The 22,004-nt window shown below is 42.4% G+C and overlaps 2 protein-coding genes across 5 annotated transcripts in view; both read right to left on the bottom strand.

Moving 5' to 3' along the window:
- Window positions 1-4,533, bottom strand: part of rabgap1l (RAB GTPase activating protein 1-like) — an 85,845-nt gene extending 81,312 nt beyond the window's left edge. The window contains exon 1 of one of the 2 annotated variants that reach the window (XM_040185380.2): window positions 4,392-4,533. The gene's annotated coding sequence lies outside the window, so the exon portion shown is untranslated. The remainder of the gene's footprint in view (window positions 1-4,391) is intronic. The other variant, XM_040185381.2, reaches the window with a different exon arrangement.
- Window positions 4,534-5,011: 478 nt separating this feature from the next.
- On the bottom strand, window positions 5,012-20,695 carry fam163ab (family with sequence similarity 163 member Ab). Of its 3 annotated transcripts, none has more exons than XM_040185136.2 (5): window positions 20,195-20,695; window positions 8,130-8,227; window positions 8,018-8,039; window positions 7,676-7,790; window positions 5,012-7,242 (listed from the first exon to the last, which is right to left on the bottom strand). In XM_040185136.2, exons 4-5 carry the CDS (start codon window positions 7,766-7,768, stop codon window positions 6,856-6,858), a joined length of 480 nt encoding a protein of 159 aa, XP_040041070.2. In that variant the 5' UTR covers window positions 7,769-7,790; window positions 8,018-8,039; window positions 8,130-8,227; window positions 20,195-20,695; the 3' UTR covers window positions 5,012-6,855. The 3 variants fall into 3 exon arrangements, with proteins under 3 accessions (XP_040041070.2, XP_077964346.1, XP_040041073.2); XM_078108220.1 differs by lacking the exon at window positions 20,195-20,695 and adding an exon at window positions 14,196-18,252; XM_040185139.2 differs by lacking the exon at window positions 20,195-20,695 and adding an exon at window positions 11,619-14,165.
- Window positions 20,696-22,004: the final 1,309 nt, after the last annotated feature.

Genomic DNA, 22,004 nt, shown 5'->3' with positions numbered 1-22,004 from the left:
CGATTACGCCCTGCCGGTGTCTGACAAGCCCCGGCTGGCCGCCACGTCGCTTAATGATCCTATTTTCCACATTCAAGGATTTGATGGTAACCTTTGTAAGCTTAGAGATGTAGTATTTAGCATTCTGCCACTGAAGGGCTTCTGTTGAACATTATGTTGCTACTAGCAACGGCTAAATATGACAAATTCTTTTTGATGCATTTCTGAAGACCAGCCCAGAACTGCTTCACTCAACATTAAGACAGCAAGGTTTTTACATTAGGATTTTGAATAATTGCAGAAAATAAGCTTTGTGGCAACACACATTTGTATAATACTGCACATGACTTTCCAAGTCTCTGCTAGGCTAAATATTAAAGAGCTGATTGTAGAAAGTGATATTTGTCATTATAAAGCAGTTCTAAGTGCTATATAAATAATATAAAAAGTAGAAGTTCATTTGCAGTATCAGCTGATAGGATTGGGTCCACATTTAGTTCCCAATAAATCCAACATGTTGAAAGTTAACAAGTTAATTTCATCATACTCAGGCAGACAAAGTGTAACGTGTTTTAATTAGAATTTCTAAGTGAAAACAATGGAACATACATGTGATTTTCGGTATGATGAAACTCTGGAGAGTATTTAAATGCAAATCTGTCGATATGCTTTAGCAGAAACCCTGAATCTGTGTGAGCCTGGAACTGAGCATCATGTGTCTCACATTATAGTATTTTGGTACTCTTGTGGACTTGTGTTTTTACGAGGACGGCACAGAGGGACCACCAAAGTCGGTCTGCACATCTTTGTGAGCTCACTGCCTCCACATGTTACATCTTGCTGGCTCATTCATTTTGGCAACATGTCTTTACGCACAACCGGTTGAAACCTGGCTCTAAAAACATTGAGTGAGCATGAATAAATAAAACACCTGTATAATTAAAAGACATGTTTCTGCGCCGTTTAATAATAGACAACAAGGAACTATTAAGTGAACCGATTGGTTTGGCTTACAAACAATGATCTCAGGCTAAACACATTCACAAATGTACCAGTTAAAACCAGTTAAAACATCCATATTATTTTAGTAATCACTTAATAATTTTGGTTGATATGTAATTGCTTTATCTTTTAAGTTGCAAATATATGCTGCTTTACAGAGTACATCTGGGTTTGAACACGTCTCTTCGGCATTTTCATGTTTTGGACATTTCATTGACAGCGATTCATATTTGATTGTTGATGATACACACACACACACACACAAATATATATATATATATATATATATATATATATATATATTTAAGAGCAAAAGCATGACTTGGGCATTCATTACACACATACCCCGTGACTTGATTACGTGCATACAGAAGTCATTCATACACGACTCGCCCAGGCCAATTATACACAAATCGACACACCCACATTTATGAGGAAAGCAGGCGGGTCATGTGCTCAAATCACACTTATTCAATTATACAGCAGCATTTCCTTCCCTGCAATGAGAAGGAACGTCATGGCATAAAGAATAAAAGACTGTCGGATCATCATTATATGTCTCTTCTTTTTAAAATCATACTGCATGTGAAAAACATACAGTAGCAACAACACACTTAATAATAATAATAATAATTACTTAAAAGATGGCAGTGTAAGCACAGATAATCTCCCTCATTGCTCTCACACGCATTAACACATACAATACACAAGATACACTTGCATGTGATAAAAATGAACAGAAACTGCAAGTAAATAAACAGCAATTAAGGCCTTTGAATTGTTATATAATAACAAGAAGATGAGCTGGACTTTAGATTTTTCTGCCAACTGGTCTTCTCAAGCCTGCTTATGTGAACATAAAGGCAGTATTGCTTCTAATCTTCCTCTCAGTCTTGTTGCTGCCCTTGTGATGGAGAACAGTTGCATACTCGCTGGCTATAAACCAAAGTGTAAACAGTGTGGTCTGCACCGAGTCATTACTAGCCTGCTTCTTCAGTACAGTCTCAGTTGGCAGTCTTAAGATTCCCAACCACTGGCTGGAAATTGTGAGTGTAGTGAGGTTGAACAACACCCGCAGCACCGGGCTATCCGGACACATCACATCCGTGAGGGTGCGTGTGAGTTTCTATGGGTCTCACTGTCATGTTACAGGAAACAAGCGTCAAAAGACACAGGTGAATACAGAAACCCACAATAAGTCTACATTTCACAGGAGGGTTGGGGGCAAACGTTTGCCTACCATCTCGTCAGTGGGACGGAGACAATCATCGCTGCACGTCTGACCTGCGCCTCAATCTCAGTCCATCCATTTATGACTGCAGACCTTCAGGTGAAGCACAAATCCAAGACTGTACAACCTGCTGACTGCATTTTTGGTCTTTGGTTTTCAGATCACGTCTGGATGAGTAACTTCATGCTTTGTGGAGTGTGAGATTTGCACAATCCGGTTTGGGAGTTTATTTGCTAGTACATATTACGGTTCATAGAACCTTTCTATGCAAAAGGATCAATTGCACAACTTGTTACAAGTGACCTCAGTCAGTTCTAACATGAACAAGATTGAGCCAGGAGACGTCTCCTTTTGAAACTAGGATGGACACCTGCTTTGAGGCTTGTTGGTGAACATAATAGAACTACAGCTTTTAGACCTCTCGTATGTGTCAGAGTCACTTCCTGTTGAAGTAGCCTGTTTGGAACTCAAGTACGATGCTATGACAACCTGTAATGGTGCTTTCATGACTATAAATAGAGTGTAATAAAAGAAAGAATCAGTAACTATTTTTAATCAATGTGAAGTGTTAGCTAAACCTTTCCTGCTTTACAGGTTAGTTCTCTAGCTGGGTGGTGAATGCAACAACTGAATAAACTAGCTCCTTCGTGACAAAGAAATACCATCCACCAGGAAACACAACAAAGGGCTACTTTGGTTTAGTGCCAACGCTCAAAAGCCCGGCCCATATCAGAGGAGTACCTGATTATTCCAGTTTGTTCAAACTGGCCACATTCTACTGCTGGTCAAGTTGGTCAAGCTTAAACGTAAATGATTCATTATTAAAATATGTGTTATGTTACTACATAGTTTAACTTTACATCCTTTTAAAAGGCTTGCTTGTATCAACAGAGGCAGAGTCAGCCATTCAACAGCAAGTTAAACTGCCAGTTAGTTTCAAAGGGTCAAAAGGGCAAATCAACAGAGAGACACTGGACAGATTTTATGTAAGCCTATGAACAATTTGGGACTTTAATTATAACAATACGGTTTACCTCACTGTTGAGGACAATTGAGTGTCCTTACTTGGAGTAACTTGGCTCTTTTGGCTGAATTCACTTTTAACCCATTTGTATTGCCCTTTAAGGTGAAAATGAAACATAATCTCCTGGTTCTGCTTCGGTTTCGTCACATGGATGTTTAGGTCACCCAGAGATAAATCCTGGATCTGATCCACAGACAGCAGAACAAACGCTGTGACAACACAACCGCCTCTGCAGTGAGGATCCCGGGTTACTGACACATTTTATACTCCAAACCGGTAAAGCTCACCGGTCGACTAAACCTCAATTGAGTGCAACGTGTCAAACGAAAGCCGTGCGAGCCCTTTATGAATCAAACACTGAATGGCCTAATGGCTCACTTCCAAAAAGAGTCAGCTGACGACTAATGAAACAGTCAGATGGTTCGGTGTCTTTTTATCCAGCTGAGGAGACAGTTTGAGAGTTTGTATTTTATAACTTGTGTGGTTTCCCCTGGATAAAGTCTGTGGTGGTCAGATTTCCACTCATTACTACAGTCTGCTCTTGTTGCTGCTCTCATTGGTTTCTGCAGGCCCGGATGGAGCACATCACAGGCTCTCACAGCATCATCGGCTATGGGAGCTTTTCTCCTTCAACACGGACAATTGGGAAGGCAAAACGACGATGACATGGTACTCTTTCAAATGACCCACTCGTCTCACGGCAGCTCGCGTTTGTTAATACAAAACAACACACATTATAACGTCACATTGACACTCATGACAGAATTAGCTACTGCCAAGCTAGCTAGTTATCCGTGCAGTCACCACGGGCAACAGCAAAATAACACAACAACAGTAATAACATTTGACACGGGCAAATCTGTCGACAGGGAGCTAGCTACCGGAAAAGGTGAACGCAGTCGACAGATGAAGTATACCTGTGTTGTCAGACTGGACCTGCGAGCTAAAGCTAAGTTGTGCTAACGCTAACCAGCTCGAAGTCCAAAACAGTTGGAACCACTATTTCGGTGGCGCGAGCTCCCTCAGCGACACCCCGCCTGTCTCCGGAGGAATATCACGAGTAAAGTAGAAGGAAAAGAACGTTTCCACTCTCGCACCGTGTAAATGTGACACTGACACCAACACTTCGGTAGAGAAAAGGAGCTGTCAACTTACTTAGTTGAGAGCGTAGAGGAGTTGCTCACACTCGCTAGCTGTCAGAGGAGTTGCAGCGAAGATCGTTTATGCTTCGGACGATGAACCGCTGGGGAGTTCAGCGACACAACTTCCGGTTTGGGATGCTCGCGTAATTACGCGCATGCGCCGTGCAGCTCACGTGCCCACTTACTTCACACGCTCCTTTCTACTCCAAAATTAAATTGTTCCGGTTCTGTTCTGCCATGTAACGTTACACACAACCACTTATTTAGACGTATGTTGAGTTATAACTTCCTATACCTAAAAATGTTGTATGTATCTCATTTGAAAACGTTTTCAGTTTGCTGTATTGTCAAACTGGCAAATATAAAATGAATGCTTTGTTCTAAAAATTAATTTTCTGTATCTAAAAGTGTTGGATTCATGGCAGTTACAAGATGGGGGTCAATGTTTATGCTGCTTTCAGAATTTATGGTGTTATTTTCCAAACATTTTGAAACAATGCTGAAATATTTCTATCATGCTGTGTGTGTGTGTGTGTGTGTGTGTGTGTGTGTGTGTGTGTGTGTGTGTGTGTGTGTGTGTGTGCGCGCGTGTGTATGTGTGTGTATTCCTGTTAATCACCACACAAATAGGCATTTCAAGCAGTTACGAATCTTTATTTCAAAAGTCAACACTGCCAAATATTACTGTTTTTGTATTTGTCAGGTACAATATCTGTTTTAATCACATTTCAAAAAATCTTTTTTCTCTGTTTTCAAAGATAATGGGTTATAGTTAATACAATGACTGAAGAAATGGATGATATTTATCCTTATTTGTGGTTTTTGGATGACAAGAAAGAATGTTTATATTTCACTCGATCCTTTGTCAAAGATTCAAGACATTTCTTAACAGGTTTTCCAAAAATCAAAGCTTTCAACTTTCAGTGATGAACTTTCATTTTGCAAGTCCTCATTTTTTTACCACTTTAAATAATTCCAGTGAAAAACATAATTCTGGTTTAAAAGGCGTTTCAAGATGTCTGGTGTAATGGCACTGCAATTGGCATTTACTTAACTCTAAAAGAAAATCAATGAGAGATAAGTGAGGTAGCTGCTGATCAATAAATCATAATTAGTTAATATGCACTGTTGTATAATGCTTAAATTATACACTAGGCCTGTCAGAAAATCTTGCTAAAATCATCCAAAGTTATCACACCATGCAAGTCCTCAAGGTCTCTTGCATTGCTTATTCAGCCTCACCGATTCTTGCAGCACACATAAATATAAATACAAATATCACAATAAATATTATAGTGTATGACACGCAATGCTGGGTAAGTGTTATGTAGAAAATGAGCACTATTAAGTAATTGTGAAGTGAAAACACTGTTTCAATCACATACATGTGTATTCTAACTTCCTCACAATATAAAACCAAATACATGAAAATAAATAACTTGATTATTTGCAGTTCAAGGATTCAACATGAGAGTAGTACAGGACTATAGGAGGAGTGTGTAGACAAAATAGCACAAACTAGTAAATCACACTTCCTCGATCAAATTACATCATGTTGAGATCCCAGGGTGAATATATTGTTCATCGAGAACACAATGGAATCAAGAGGTTCATTGCTTTCTAGATCATAGTTACATACCAAACTTTTTGCATCACAAAGAGAAATTCACTCAGTAAGTTTCAAGATTGCTACCGTTGCTCAGGTGTCTCTGCTTTTTCCCAGGCTTACACTTTAGGGGAGAAATTGCCACCCCAATAAACCAGGATTACCCATGATCTAGTTTGATATACTTGTACCTACGTGTGCATCATCGTCATCATTGGCGGGTGTGCACCATGCTTCCAATAGTCCTCCAATAAAGAGAAAAACAGCTGAAAGGAGATGACTGGAGATGAAGACCTGCTGTAGTTCAACCCCCCCCCCCCCCCCCCCCCCCAGATCGCTTGCATAGAGAAAGCTCCAGTCGTCTGCCCTCCTCCAGCTTTCCTGTAACTCAAGCATGTTTCTACAGAATCTGCAGAGAGGATGTTAACTTTTCCTTTGAAATTTCAATTTCAGCCTCAATTCAAACAAAACAAATTTGCTTAATATATATTTTATTCTCTTTTTGTCATTCGGAAGATGTGTGGCAGGGGGGAATTATAAATGGTCTAAGATAGCCCTCAGTCATTAAATACACAATAACAGTCAACAGTTCACGAGTTTACAACCATCCCCTTCATGTGGTAGCACAAAGAGACATTTTCTTACAGGAAACCTACAGTTTCATCTACCGTAAATGACTATCTTAGTGAACATCAAACCTTAAATTGTAAGGGTATAAATGTGGTAACCTCCACAAACAGTGGATATTTATGCAAAATATCCCCACTGGCAGCTACAGCAGTTGCCTAAATTATGTGTGTCTGCGGGTCTTTTTAGTAGTGTGTGTATGTGTGCGTGTGTGTGGGTGGAGTTATTTGTTTCTTTAGGATGGTCACACCTCGGTGCTGATGGCTCGGGTGTTGGTGTAGAAGTCCGGAGGCCGGCCTCGATGCGTCTCCCTCAGCAGGGATCCTCGGACGGCGGGCAGCGGCATCGCCAGCGCCTGGTTCTCATAGTGTGTAGGCATGTAGGTGACGCGCTCTCCGCCGTTGCGCATCTCATCCGTGGTGCGAATGTAAAAGGGCGAGTCATAGGGTGAGCAGGTGGGGCAGTAACTGCGTTTCCCCCCCGCGGGTTTGGTGGGGTCGAAGGATCCGGTTGCCTCCGGTGGGGTAGTGAGGATCGACCCCTCCAGGCCAGAGACACTGCAGGCGTTGCACGCAAAGTGCTGCTGAGAGACGGAGCCGCTGTCAGACCCATTCTTCTTACAGCAGTAGTACTGCAGACAGAGGGAGGCGGATTGCCTTTTTCAATTCAGATTTGTAACATATGCTGGCTGCACCTCAGTTTTTAAGTCTAGAACTGTGTTTGATGTTATTTTTCAAAAGAAATTCAGAGATGCAAATATAATGAGAAGCATTGCACTTTATCCAATTCATTGGTACAAAATTAGTCTGATACTCCTTTTCTCCAAGCTGCTGGTGCCACCTTTTACACTGTTTCTAGAAATATACCAGATGCATTGAGAATTGAGAAAGGCAAAAGGTGTTGTTGTTAAAGGAAAAGTATTTTTTCAAGGGTTATTTATTATTTTTTAGCTTGATAAAATACTGCAAACTATAAATTCTTAGTGAATATTCAAAATACAATTTCTATGAATATGAATAAGTAAAATGTCTTGCTGCTGGCATTAATCAATTATTTTCGCATACCTGGAGTCTACAGTAACAGAGCACAGCGATGATACACAGAAGTATCACTGTGGCCAGTATTCCGCCGGTTATGACAACAGTTCCAGCTGTCATCCGACCAGCTCTCCATCAAACTCTGACACACGCGCAGGAAGAAATATCATTAATAACAGCTTCCCTCTGCGCAGAAAATGTGACTTGGAATATATTTTATATTACTTGTTACTTGTTGTTGTTATAACTCAAAACCAGAAACGGGAATCCAATCATATTCTTAATGCATATACAAATTCTCCTTTAGAAAAGACAGTATGCAAATTTGATTGTGCAAGCCTGATTGTGTTTATTGTCTGTTGTACTCACGTTCAGCAAAGTTACTTAACACCTGAAAGCAGAGAAATACAGTAAGAGTGGTAGTTGTAGTAAATGTCGTAGATTGGGCGGACAGGACAAACTGAGTGAATGAAGGACTTACATCAGAAGAGTGTTTGAAGGTTGTAAGGGTGTAGAGAGGTCAAATCAGAGGTCCAAGGAGACGGGTCAAACTGCTGGATAGCCCAACTGTATGAACATCTGGGCAACGTAAACATGGGAAACAAGTAATGAAACAAGCTTTTATGCATTTTCTCTCCACAAGGTGGCACAAAGACAACAGTAAAATATCTCCCACAGACACACAAACATACAGTACACCATTTGGTACCGAGTAATGCCTTGGGACTGAGAGGACAAGGTGAAGAAGAAGGGAGGAAAGGCAGTAATGACACTAGCAAATAAGAAAAAATAATAAGTAAATCATTAAATGAGGAAAAAAAGGAATGAAACAATTGTGATACATAAATAAACATAGAGCCTAAACATGCACCATTGGACGCACAAACAAACTAATGTCCTATTACATATATGCAGAGGTTGGAAAAAAATAATAGCGACACCTCCTGTAATGCGATTTAAATCAATATCTTGTCAACTTGCAAATACCAAAAAGAACTCCCTTTTCTACCAGACCAAAGCTTTAAAAGGATATCACAGAGTTGAAAAAACGTTTCTCTGACATATTGTAACAATAATAGGTAGAATTATATAGACGTTTATGAGAAAATTACCCTAGTTGTCAATTGACGTACTTCCCTCAGTAACTATGGGCTCAATGGCAAAGTGTCTTTAGTACAGCATGATGCTCATTTGGTAAATAAAGGACTAATTTTGAGTAAAATGGACCAAATAGCATAGGTGTGCCCGTGTATGATTGCATGTAGTGTAAAGTAGTGCGTAAAGTACATCAATCTTCATTTATTTAAGAGGTCCACCAGATCTGAATAATCACAGCATTGTCATTATATTCATATTCAGGGTGTGTAGCTTTAACTCTTTTCACTGTTTACTTTGGCATGGTAGTTCCAGATCTTGCAGTGGGCTACAAGTGTTCAGTGAAACTGAATTAATTCACTGCTGTCAGAAAAAAAGCAAGAAATCTGAGAATCGCTAATGAAAAGAACAAGTCCCCCAATCATCACATGTGCATATTCTTGAGCAATTTCACTCAATAAGATCTACATTCACACACACACACACACACACACACATGCATGGATCAATGCAGGGATTTAGCAATGAGGGGCTCTGTTGTTAAGAGGTTTTATTCTGCACGCAGAGGCTTTTGTGTAATGGAAGTGAAATGTATTACTGCTGATAAAGAGACGCTAAACCCATGATTTGGGTTGGAGGGCAATTAAATATAAGGAAATGAAGAATGAGGAAACAAAAGGATAGAGACAGTAAGAATGTATGCATTTAATAAAGGAGGGAATAAGGCAAGGAAGGAATTAAGGAAGCAGCACCACAGGTACAGATGTGTGTGAATGTTGACAAATGCATTAACATTTTCTGCATGACCACACAGGGCTAATCATGCAGGCTGTCACATATGATTCCTGCTGTTTGATGGCTGGATTGACTAAAGTGTGTTTGTGCATGCTATGGTTTCATGTCAGATTGTGTGATGCGATGGAAGGACTAAGTATGTTCCTCCACTATTATGCAAAGTGTCAACAAGGATTTACGTTACGTACATTTATAATAACACACACATCACTACACTGACTCAAATGAGAAAGTACTTTCATTTGTCTTGTATTTGTGTTTCAGTAGGCTATACAAAACAATGTGTTTTTTTCAGATTTATTTATTTATTGAATATATTGTGATATAAGAGACTCATTCGGAGCACTTAACTCTGCATTGACCTTTTCTGGATTTACAGTTTAAATCAGATGCAGAGTGAGAAAAAACCCTTCACGTCTGTGCCCTGGTTGCAATTACAACATGGACTTTATAGTTGTCCAGTTGGATTTATTAAAAGAGAACCCCACCAATGGACTATGCACTATGTATCATATTTGGATTGTATCAAAACCACTGCAGCAGAACCAGAGATGTCCTCAGTCTCTCGTAGTCAAAACCTGGTGCCGCACTACCCACAATGCCTATTGATCACCGACAGATCAGTTTGATACTTTTGTGTGTCATGCTATCAATGGCTAATGTGGCCACAAACCAACTACCAAATATATGAGGAAGAAGGCAACAGAAGCCCAGTGCGCTAACTTCATTCCTAAAGTCCTTTTATAATGATTGTGCATTTGGGATAACAGAGGCATCACATGACCTGTCTAAGACAAAACAGTGGAGCCATTCCAGTCCAAGTCTGAATGACAAAAAAGCCACCAAATCTTGTGGTTTTTAGTACTTTTGAACTTAACTTAGATTGAGGGCATTTTGATTGCCTCTGAACACGCTCACGGGCTTATCGCGCTGACAACGGCAAAAGTGCTGGCAGACTTAACCAAGTTCACTTGAGGGGGAAAACCGTGGTGACAGTGCGACGCTTCTGCGACAGCGACATCGGCCGTGAGGGTCTTATCAGCCGCAACCATATGAGAGCAATGCAGAGCAGCACCCAGGCCCGACAGTGGGGGACGCTTACGTGTACAAACATGCACTAAAAGCATGCAGGCCCCTTGAGTCTATTTATACAAAGTGAGGGAAAACTCGGATTACAACAAACGCAGAGGGAGAGCATCCCCACGGTCCACTCGGGTTACTCCACTGTCTCTGCACATAGTTGTTTGCTGCTATATTACTGCTTTGAATGACACATATTGCTCCTAAGTGTCATGTTTTCATTTTTCAGCTGATCGTCTTTTCCCTCTTTGGAACGATCATGTCCATTGTCAAGAACATCCTGAATGACATTCTTACATCGTACTCCGTATACAACATGGATACAAGGTTTAGCAGCAGCGCAAGCAGATGAGGCACTTGTGTAAAAAATGAAAAGACCAAACTGCATCTCACAATATCTGGGGAAGTGTTGAGCAAATTATATTGTGCATCTGAGGATATCTTCTCAAAGGGTTCTTAATGGGTTTCTTCATTAAAGAAAAACCTGTGCTGTAAGTGCTGTCAGCCTCAGAGGAAAGAGAAAATAAGGCGGTGTTGCTCACAGAGGCGGCCGTCTGAACCAAGCTCATAAACCATGTTTCTGTCAAGAAGTACACTAGCATTCAATTATTTCTGGAGAAAACGGGATGGCAGCTGGCAGATTCCTCTAAACACCGTTCTTTACAACTCTCTCCAAGGTGCGCAATCTCAGTACACCAAACTATTTTCCATAATTAAAGCCAGCCCCGTGACTTGCACCCCATGGAGGTATGGGAATGGAGTCACTGCTGTCGCCACGCCAATCCTCTACTCAGACACCGAACAACAAATTTGTTTTTCTGTTTACATGTTGCTCTTCAAGCACTTTCAGACAAACTTGTTGGTTGGATTAATGGAGTTCACTACTGAGAGAAATGAGATATCTGTATCAGCACACACACACACACACACACACACACAGACACACTCACATGCAACCGTGCATGCTAAGCACAAACAGAAAGAAAGCTGGATCAGTCACCCTTGGGTCCAGATTAGTGGCCTTCAATCCAGAATACTGCCTGAAGAGCCCTGTGCACTGATAAGACACTTTCACACACACACACACACACACACACACACACACACACGCACACACACACACACACACACACACACACACACACACACACACACACACACACACACACACACACACACACACACACACACACATACTGCAGGCAATCGTGTACTCAGTCATTAGCGAATAAATCAGGACCTCCTAATAAAACATCTATTAGAACAGACACCGTTGTGGTTCTTTGAGCTCCCGGGAGACAGACGCAGCTTACAAAAGAGCGATGAGTCCATAGATCTGTTACATTTGCGAGTGTAACAATATGAAGACTTTAGGTATGTGTGTTGAATTGTAGCCTGTGAATGACAAATTCCACAGAATCAGTTGGGTGTGTCTTTTTGTTGTTGAGCTGCACCGCAATCTGTTGTTCAGCACATTTTAGTTTGGTGAAAGCCGTTATTTTTCTTTGCAACTTGAATCTGCAACATTTTAGCCTGAAGCAGAAATAAATTGTAACCCACCTTCAATGTTCAAATTCCCACTTTGAGACTTGTCAGTCTTGGTTGGGTTATGTGTATCCTACGGCTGTAAATAATGCTAGTTTCTCTTGATGGTTATACCTGATATTGCATCCGGCTTCCTTGACATACTGGTGACAGAGAATTAGCTGGACAGTCACTTATCCGGCGATATAATAGCAGTTTCCTATAATGCAACAGAGTGCATGGATGGAACATGAAGCTAATTTGTCTCCTTTACGTTTAAATGGGGGTTGGAAATCCATCTTAAAGGTGCATCACTGCCACTAGTGGACTCAAGTGTGGAGCGCTAGATCCAAAAGTGTATTATTGCTGTTACTCTTACATTCAATATAAGGGACTATTAACTGGTTATGAAACTCTAAATGTAATACTGATGCCTCAATATGACCTACATATTTGAAAGAGCAAGCAAGAAGACGAGCCTTCTCTTCATGGTTTTTCTTAATGCTTGTAATATGTGCCACTGGGTCACATTCAGTCATGCATGTTTTTTACACCTGCAATCATTGGTCTTTCATATTTCGTGGGGTTTATCAGCATGTTGCCGCCCCATTGCTTCCACTTACATTATTGCTTTACTTTGTCTTGTAAATTATTCTGTTTGTAGAATGGTAAATACATGGAAGGTTTATGATAAAAAAAAGTCAAATCTCAGGTTTCCCATATGCTGTTTCTAGAAAATCCGGGTAATGCAAGTATTACAAGATAGACAATACTCCACCCCTCTGATGGAATGCTCCCTATGGAGTCTCACTGCCATCAGTCTTCGGGAGCAGCTGAACGACCTTGATTGTCCTGGAGGATTTTTTACAAGATTCACTCTCTGGATTTTACATTGCTCAGACCAGTGTCAGTCTCTCCTCCCCCATATACACTAAAAACATAATCCTTGCGTCATATACAGGAAGCTGGTTGGATTCCTTCCGGTTGTCCCAGATAACAACCTGCTTGATCATCCGTTAAATGTTCACAAAAATGTGTGTTATCATCAGATATGTTTTGTTCTTGGTGATAGTTTAAAGAACTATGGCAGAATTACTATCACGAGAGGGTCAATGACTAAAGCAGCCCAGTAATCAGGTTTGTGTCACAAACCTTCGTCCTCAGGCTCGTCACACCACAATGATGGATGGGAAAATTGTGGGCTTTCTATGCAAGGTTAATTCCACATCAGAAAACCCCCCAAAATGTGTCCGAGGAAAGTGGAAGACTGACCATCTTCCCTCCATCAATGTCCATGCGAGCCTCGGAGCCGGAGCAGAGAATCTGCGCAGAGTAAACTTCAACTCACAACTAACCAGGCACCAATTCAAACAGAATTTTGGTTCTTGTTATTTTGTCTTCGAAGCTCTATGGCTGCCGTTGTAAACGGAGAGAAAACAAGGCCCGCATCCAGACGGGATTCATGGTCACAGCTAAAATGTAATTTGTCTAATCCTGTTATCTGACGTTCCGAAGGCTTTCCTTCTGTTTCCTCTCTGTGCGTCGTCTCTGCTGCTGCTCACAGTGACTGCGCCTGTTTGCACAAGTGAGCGCGTATCTGTTTTATCATTCGGGAGTTTTAAGTGAACACAATTTGGGGGGGTTATTTGTTATAAATAAAGATTGTTCAACGTAAAAGAATAATTATGGGGAAACTTCACACAGCGGATGCTGAAAAACTAAATCACAGGATTTGTTTATAGTGAATGTTGTAAACAGCTCGTGTTGGTTGGTTGCAGTGCAGCTATCACTGTAAAAGCACTGCTGTCGCACCACTAGACAAAAAACATGACCGCGGAAAAATATCAGTTACTTTACTGTAATAAAAGTGAGCTTTCCTTGGTGCTGAAGTGATGTTACTGGAACACACACTATTCGTTGAGTGTTTTTTGGGTGTAATCACTAACGTCGGGACATGCCGCTGGAGAAACGTGATCTGTGCGGATTCCCCGTCACACTTCAGTACGCAAATGAACCGCAGATGAATTACACAGTGTGATGTTTCACTACTCACCGTTTTTGTCAATATTCAGCAAACTATGCGATCAGGACCTGTTCTGAAACAACATACATGAAAGAACAAAGTATGACCTGTTTACACAAGCTCTCAGTAGCTAATATTACATCATTACAACTGTGAATATCAAGATTTAATTTAATGAAGAAAAAGGCAATCTTTTCTTTTCAGATCATTTGAATATGTTTTTATCAAGAAAAAAGGCACTATAGATGAACATACCAAAGTAAAATGATTTACATCATCAGACCAGGCGAAGGAACCCGGATCTGCTCCCTTTTTTATTTTGTGCTCGCCCGACCTGTGATCAGATCCGTGATCCGATCCGTGATTTTTATGATCCGTTGCACCACCAATAAGTACATTAACTTCCCGCAAACGCTCACACGTTGCATTGAAAGCCCTCTTCATGTACTAACGGACCCACAGGAGCCCAACCAACCGTTTTCCCATCTCCCTCTTCAGCTGTCGCAGCAGTTACGACCCAGTAGCCCAAGATTGATGACAGTGAACATTTTAGTTCCATTACTTGATTTTGCTCGAGGTCATTTGGGGCGAAGAGCGCTATGAATGTGAAGGACCACTCCTGGCCCTATAAAAGCACATGATCAATACAGGCGGTAAAAACGACTTTGTCCCCGTAAAGATGGAGAGGGAGATAGGACGTCAGAGGGTTGGAACACAGTTTCGGTCTCCTTCTCCTTCCAATCTGGAACATGTTGTGATGCCGTGTACCCTGCTGGCAGATTTATAGCCGGTGCACATTATGGCGCGAGGCAGCTCTCCAAGCTACTGTACTCCGGCCTGCCAGCTCCTGATTCAGCCTTTCTACACACTCACTGTGACTACGAAGATGTGGTGAATACCTTCACTTGCACAGCAAGCGGAAGATTCATTACTCATGGCCCTTCTCTTCCTCCCTTCCTCCACAGGCCCGGGTATCCAGGCCAGTGCGATGGCTGTGGGTGACTTCTACTCTCGTTTACCACTGAGGCAGCCCCCTCTTGGTCAACCAGTTGGTTTTGGTAAACTAAGATTTATTAGATCAATTAGTCGGTATTTGGCTTGTATTTCTACAATACGAATGAACACATTTTTGTGATTCTTTGAAGAGAAACTTTCCAGATATTCCCATTAAATCAAAACAATAGTATAATTCAATCTAATGAGAAAACGGTCATGACAGTATTATTCCATAATACAAAAAACCTACCGGCACTATTTCTTGATAAAGACTCTTTAAGAAGCATGCCATTAACACAAGTGTAAATGCTGAACTTAAATGCACTGGTGTTCATTATGCACAACTGGACAGCATAATAATTCAAATGAGGATGTAAAGAAAATTTTTAATTCAAATCGTTAATGTTTTGTTGTGCTATTTGCTGACATTTTTTTTGGCTGCTGTGTCTGTTCACAAATGCAATCAAAGCATGTTTCAACCAAGGGCAGTGAAATCCAGCCGTTCAGCCCGGTACACGTGTACTCTTTTAAAAAGATGAGCCACATCAACCATTCATCAACCATATAGATGTCCTAGATGATTTACGTCCACTTCGGACCTCGTTTAGGTGAATTACTTGAGCAGGAAAAGGGAACTCACGTCAAACACACATACGGCTATGCGTCCGTCTGCTTTGAGGGGTTTGCAGAGGCTTGCAGAGGTGTCATTATAGCTGCTCAGCTCGTTCCCTGCTGGCCTGCAATATGCCGGCTTCTCTTTCACAACTGGCAGCAGAGCAGCATCACTGAACGCACACCCAATATAGGGCAGCCGAGGAATCTGTAATTGCCGTACCTCCATTGTGCTGGTCAGCACAGCAGTCTCATGAAAGGAAAAGAAACGGTCCAGCTTCTATCTTTGAGGGAGTAATATACCCAGAATATTCCATTAGCATACATTCACACGGGCCTTTTATCTGTGACAGTTACTAAATTGAGGGAGCACAGCCACAGATGGCAGAGCCAGCAGGCGGAAGGCTTGGCTGCTGAGACGCCTCGCTTAGGAGCAGGAGAGTACAAGTAAAAGTTGGGATTCATTGAAATCCAAGTTTTCCTCTGTAGACATCCTTGTTTAGAGGAATTCAACCATCGACATTACAATTGCATGTTGAGCCGCAGGTCAGGCCCACATTTTCACAGGGGGAATTTCACAGTTCCCTCCACCTTTAAAATATACATTACCGGCCGTCAAAAGGAAGTCATCACACCAACAGTCGAGTATTCTTCAAATAGCCTTTTCCACAGCTGTCAAAAGACTCCGTCCTGAACACCACCTGCAGTCAGCCTGACTGCGTAGGTGTGAATTTGAGAGTGCTCCTCCTGCTCAAGGCCATTTCCACCACATGGCTGTGCAAAAGACACTGACCTTGCGGTGACCTTGAGCTGACACGGCGGTAACTGAATCCACGCGGTCCAACAGTCGGTCACAGGAGGACAAACAGCGACTCAGATCTCCTCTCATCTCTTTGCATCAGTTGGGTTTTTGCTTTCATATTTTTTAATGCGACAACCCACTGTTTGGTTAAAAACCCCTGCGCTAATTCAACAAATTTCACAGTGGTGTTGAAGACACGCCCATAATCCAAACATTTTGTTTATTTTGCCTTAAAAAAGTTTGTGCTGAGGAACGCTTGACCCGTGTGTCTCCATCCTTCGAGTAAAGTAATGATGGCAACTGGAGAGAAAGTGGATATTGTTTTCACATCCAAGCCTTGTTTAGATGAAGAAATAATCTAAGGAAATAGTTAAAAGCCTCAAATAATGTAAGCAGGAGGGAAGATATCCCAGACACCCATTACATCTGGAGAACATCAGTTCCTTCACCTGCACATCAGTGGTCGGACTAGATGGGATTTTTCAAATTTTTTGTTAATTTGTTTATTTGTAAAGAAACATTTTGGAAATAAGTGCTGGCTTCACAGCATGTATTCTGAATTACATATTCAGTAGGAATTCAATGGGCCAACAACATGAAAACATTTATAGCCACACTATATTCAACATTGTCACACGATTATGGTGTCCAACTTTAAAGTGGAAAATTGCTAATTGATGCAGCTTGTTCTTCACTTCTCTTTGTTTCCCGGAAATCAAAGTAAAGTTATTTCACAGTATTTTAAGGGACGAAATGTCCTTCACAAGTACAAAAACACAAAGAGCGTTTGCATACGGTATGCGTTTGTGTTTGTCAATGTCCACGTGTGTCTGTGTAGGAACTTGGAATTTTGTATTTGTGTACCTAGCTCTGTGAGAGTGTGTGCATGTCACATGCAGTATGCAGTATTGTCATTTTTGGGGCGTACACACACGCACATTGAGTCAGGAAGTGTCTGTATGAGCGCGTCTGTCTGCACGTGTGCTTTTCATGAGTCACCGCAGATACAGCAGCCAGCAGCCGTAGAGCAGCGTTAGCAGATAACAGCGTTTCTGTTCCAGAGGCCTCCGGCTCTGCCAACGAGCCATCGTCTCCCCGGCCTCATCCTCACGTCCGCGCGCCACACATCACTTAGCCCAACAACGCGGTAAGAGTCACAAGCGGAGAATAAATAATGACCGCTCGGGCCCGTCTGATGCCTGTGTTGTGGCCTGCTACAGTTTTATAGTTATATAATTCATTTATCAATTACCCGTAACAGTCAGAGTGATGTTACCCATTATGTGTAATGTCCAGTTCTTTAAAGCTGAATCAAGAGACACATATTCACCAGCCAAAGGTTCACCAATGTTTAATTCTCATGCCTCGCTTCTTTGTTTAGCACACACGTGGGTAAAAGTGAGGGTCATGGTATCTTCCTGTCGTCATCCGGAGATTCAAATCACTTCTGCGATTATAGCTGGCGGGTCACGCTCGACCTGCGACGGGCTGCTGTGACTGATTGAAGCTGGCGGATGATTCAACCAGGAGTTACGTTTCCCATCCCTCTTATGCTGCAGTGCAGTTTGGGCTCAGCTCGTCTCAACCTTTAAAGTGTGACTACAGTAACTCGCAACTTGCAACTGCACGGCAAGAAATACCGATCCAGCAGCACGAAAAACCTTGAGGGCCTTTAAATATTTAAGCACCACTCCTGAAACATGGAAATACTTTCCCTGGGTAGCCCCCCCCCCCCCCCCCCCAACCTCAAAACAAACACACACACATCTTAAAAACACTTTCCCATGCATGTTGTTTCAGAAAATGCATTGAGTGGTGTCAGCAGGAGGAAACCGGACGTGTTTTTTTGCCCGGCTGAGCACAGAATTCCAACTCCAGAAAGCAAGACGAGAAGAAGCTATGACTTTGACACACTGTCAGCATCTATATTTTGATTGCAAAATGCTAGGACCAGATGATGTTGGGACCTTTATTTTGATTATAGCGGAATTTCTGTCAAAGACAAGGAGCACAAATCTTTATACGTTCATGCTATTTTTTTGTGGACCGGATGCAACATTGTCAGGCCGCAGATGTTGGTAAACGATTGGTCCTCTTCAATAAGTCCCAACAGCAGGCAGTGAGGTTTTCACTGTCCTGTGAACAGGTTTCCCAGGTGTAAAAAAAAGTCAAATGAGAAGTATTGCACTCAACTGAAGCGAAAACATGAAAATCCAGTAGCCATGAGGATTTTTGGGGGTTACGGGTTACTTAAATTAACTTCGGTCAATCAAATATTTAGTTCTCGCAGCCAAAGCAGCTATTATAAAACCACTCGTCACTGGCAGAGTAAATGTTGCTCACGGTTTTGTAATTGGTAATTCGGCATTGCACACCATTATACAACCTCTGTATCAGATACGTCCCGTGTGTTGCCGCTGCGTTGGCTTCGTCGAGCCCCGTTTGCAGGCTCCACTGGGAAATCAGCCCACTTCCTGCTGAATCACAGCCACTGGTGGAACCAGAGGTGGAGGAATTATCAAGAGTGTGTGCATGCGGGTGTGTGTACTGGGGTGCAGACAGGGGGGAAGAAGACAGGCTGCTCCAGAGTTATTTAGTCAAGCTGTATTTACTGTAGCTTCCTCTGTGAGAAATGGGTCAGCTGATGTGGAGGATCAATACTCTTCACCTATAGCTCCCATGTGCACGCAGCGCGGCAGCCTTGTAGCCCTGGAGGATGTCTGTGTATTTTTTCTAAACGTATGTGAGACAAAAACAAGATGCAGAAATACAGGCAGCTAGATTCCATGAGGGGTTTTAAACATGTTTTTAAAAAAAGATCAGGATTAGAGATGCAGTGATTGATTTTCTTTCGTCAGTCTATGGCGGTATACTGTGAATATAAAATAGCATCCAGTTAACAGTCAACTAGTACAAGTAGTGTATATAATATAAATAGTAACAGCTGGGTGATTTATATAATAAAATGGGACTGGAGATTGGATGAATTCTAAATGATACAAATATATCTAATGTAGGGTTTGATATCTGACTGAGATGTCTGGTAAATTGTCTCTGCTTTTTGTTTATGCCCCCATGATGATCTTTTTAAGCCTCACTAGGAATTAAACCCCCGTGTGTGCTGTGCTCGTCTCAGAAACCTTCACCTGTGTCCCTCTTCCGTCCAAAACGCCTCATGATTGATGATCATTTTAATACAGGTGACCTAAGTCAATTCCTCTCATTGGCATTCAGTGCTCTTCCTCCTTTCATCCAGAAATAATGCAGTCTGTTCACACCAAATGCCAGCAGCATCAGCAGCAGGCCATCCAGACCAGACTGAACCAGAGAGGCAGAAGATCACAGCAGCAGCAAAATGGCCAAAATCCCACGAGTCCTGCTGAGCGGCTCTGCTGTCACTTCCTCTCTTCTGGCACATTGAATTGAATAGAAGTCACAAAGCCAATGTGAACCTTTACGTCTCCACCGACGCAACTTCATGCGAGCGAATTTCCTACTTCAAAGGTCTGAGTCAGAAAAGTATCAAGACTCAAATCCAATGAGCCAATTCACCATATAAGCTACCAAACATAGGAACATGACCCCCATCTGCCCTTATTTTGTTAATCACTGCACATACCTGACGTGCTGACATGGTCCGGTGGTTCAACTCGTGCTAATCCCGAGGAGCGAAGCCGCCAGCATCCTCGTCGCAGGCGGAGGAGGAGAGCGAGAGGACGCGCTGTGTGAAGACTGCGGCGGAACTTCTCCAAGGATGCGCCGGAGTCCGGAGCGCACAGAGCCACCGGGAAGACCCCCCCCCCCCCTCCCCCCCACCCACACCCACACCACCCACACCCACACTCCGGACCAGCGGACTAAAGGTCAGAGGGACGGCCGCAGAGACAGCCACGACCAGCGGCCACCGAAGCACGGCGCATAGTCCCGCGGGAGACGAGCGGGCGAGCGGGTGGAAGGCGCGGACGACGCTTCCGCACTTTTTACGCGCGACAAACGCGTGAAAAACGATGTCACGGTGTTACACAGCAGCGGTGCCCGCGCGCACTCCGGGGAGGGAAATCACACCGGTTCACACGGACACATCCAACAAGTGAGGGACGAGGAGGCGAAATGATGGAGTTCGCACTGTCGGTGTGTGTGTGTGTGTGTGTGTGTGTGTGTGTGTGTGTGTGAGGGGGGGGGGGGGCAGAATGATCACACTATCGCCCCCCGGACGAGGATCTGATTTCAGCGACATGCTACTATAAAAACATGTATGCAAACACAAGGTTGTTATTTGAGGAGATATTAATTGGAAATCAAAGGGAAAAAGTGTTGATGCCTTGTAGAATATAAAGACACTATGTAACTAACTAATGTAAGGACCTACTTGGTACCAGTATTATTAAAACATTGAATATGAATTGTATAATAAATGAACTGAAGAAGTCTATATATAGCATTGTAGTGATGCCATCTTAATTGGGGTTGATGCAGGTGATTGAGTCGCACATACGTATGCGGCTCATAAGATGAACGTGATGGTTTGTTCAGGATATTCCAATTGGAAAAGAAGGCCCGGTAATGTGGTTGTGCCCCCTGCACACAGTAACGGTACCCCCCCCCACCCCCCCCACAAACAAGGAACACTGAGCTGCAGTAATTGATTTGCCCTCAATCATCTGGCCCTTAATCTACTTACTCTTGCAACCAAGTCAAGGCAAATATCTACAGAGAGGGACGGCCTGGTGGGTCTGACAGGGCTGTGCTGCACCACGGAACTGAGACACTACAGTCATACTGGACCACAGGACCAACTGGGGACATGAAGGCGTTGAACATCAGGGACTTTAAGTCACAAAGACGTGCAGCAGTCTTTAACATGCAGTGAGGGATGTGAGCGAGCAAACGAAGGCAAAAGAAGGGCTTTAAAAGGAGAATTGAGTCTGAAGCGCTGAGCTAATGGTTTGAAACGATTTGAGCTTTGGAAACTTTGGGCCAACCAATAATCTCGGACAATGTCAACACATTAGTCAACAAAGCAACATTCTATGGCTTCATGTTATTATGATTATATTCATCTCATTGAGTCATCATTTCACACTCAACTGCTTTTAATGTAATATATTTTGCAATTTAATACGCACAAACTCATTTACCGGTTTATCTAATTATCCAAGCTTATGTTTTTCTAAAATATCAACTCAACCCCCCTCCCCCCCCGCTAAAACACACATTACAACACATAAAAACGAAGGCGATAAGACTTTCCCTGAAACAGCAGCTTCTGCTCCTGATTGTCCACAGCCACACAGCAGAGACGAAGCTGCAGGGAGGGCTGGTCCTACAGCTACGAACTTCATGTGTCTTTGTCTTCTGTGTCCATTCGGCTCAGAAACTGCAGACAGCGATATTACTCTTAGCTGACCAAAATACAGACAAAGATTGAG

The sequence above is a fragment of the Gasterosteus aculeatus genome, chromosome 8 (genome assembly GCF_964276395.1).
Source record: "Gasterosteus aculeatus chromosome 8, fGasAcu3.hap1.1, whole genome shotgun sequence".
In the NCBI taxonomy this organism is placed as follows: Eukaryota; Metazoa; Chordata; class Actinopteri; order Perciformes; family Gasterosteidae; genus Gasterosteus; species Gasterosteus aculeatus.
Note: the sequence above shows the minus strand (reverse complement) of the source record. Positions and strands in the feature narration are given on the sequence as shown.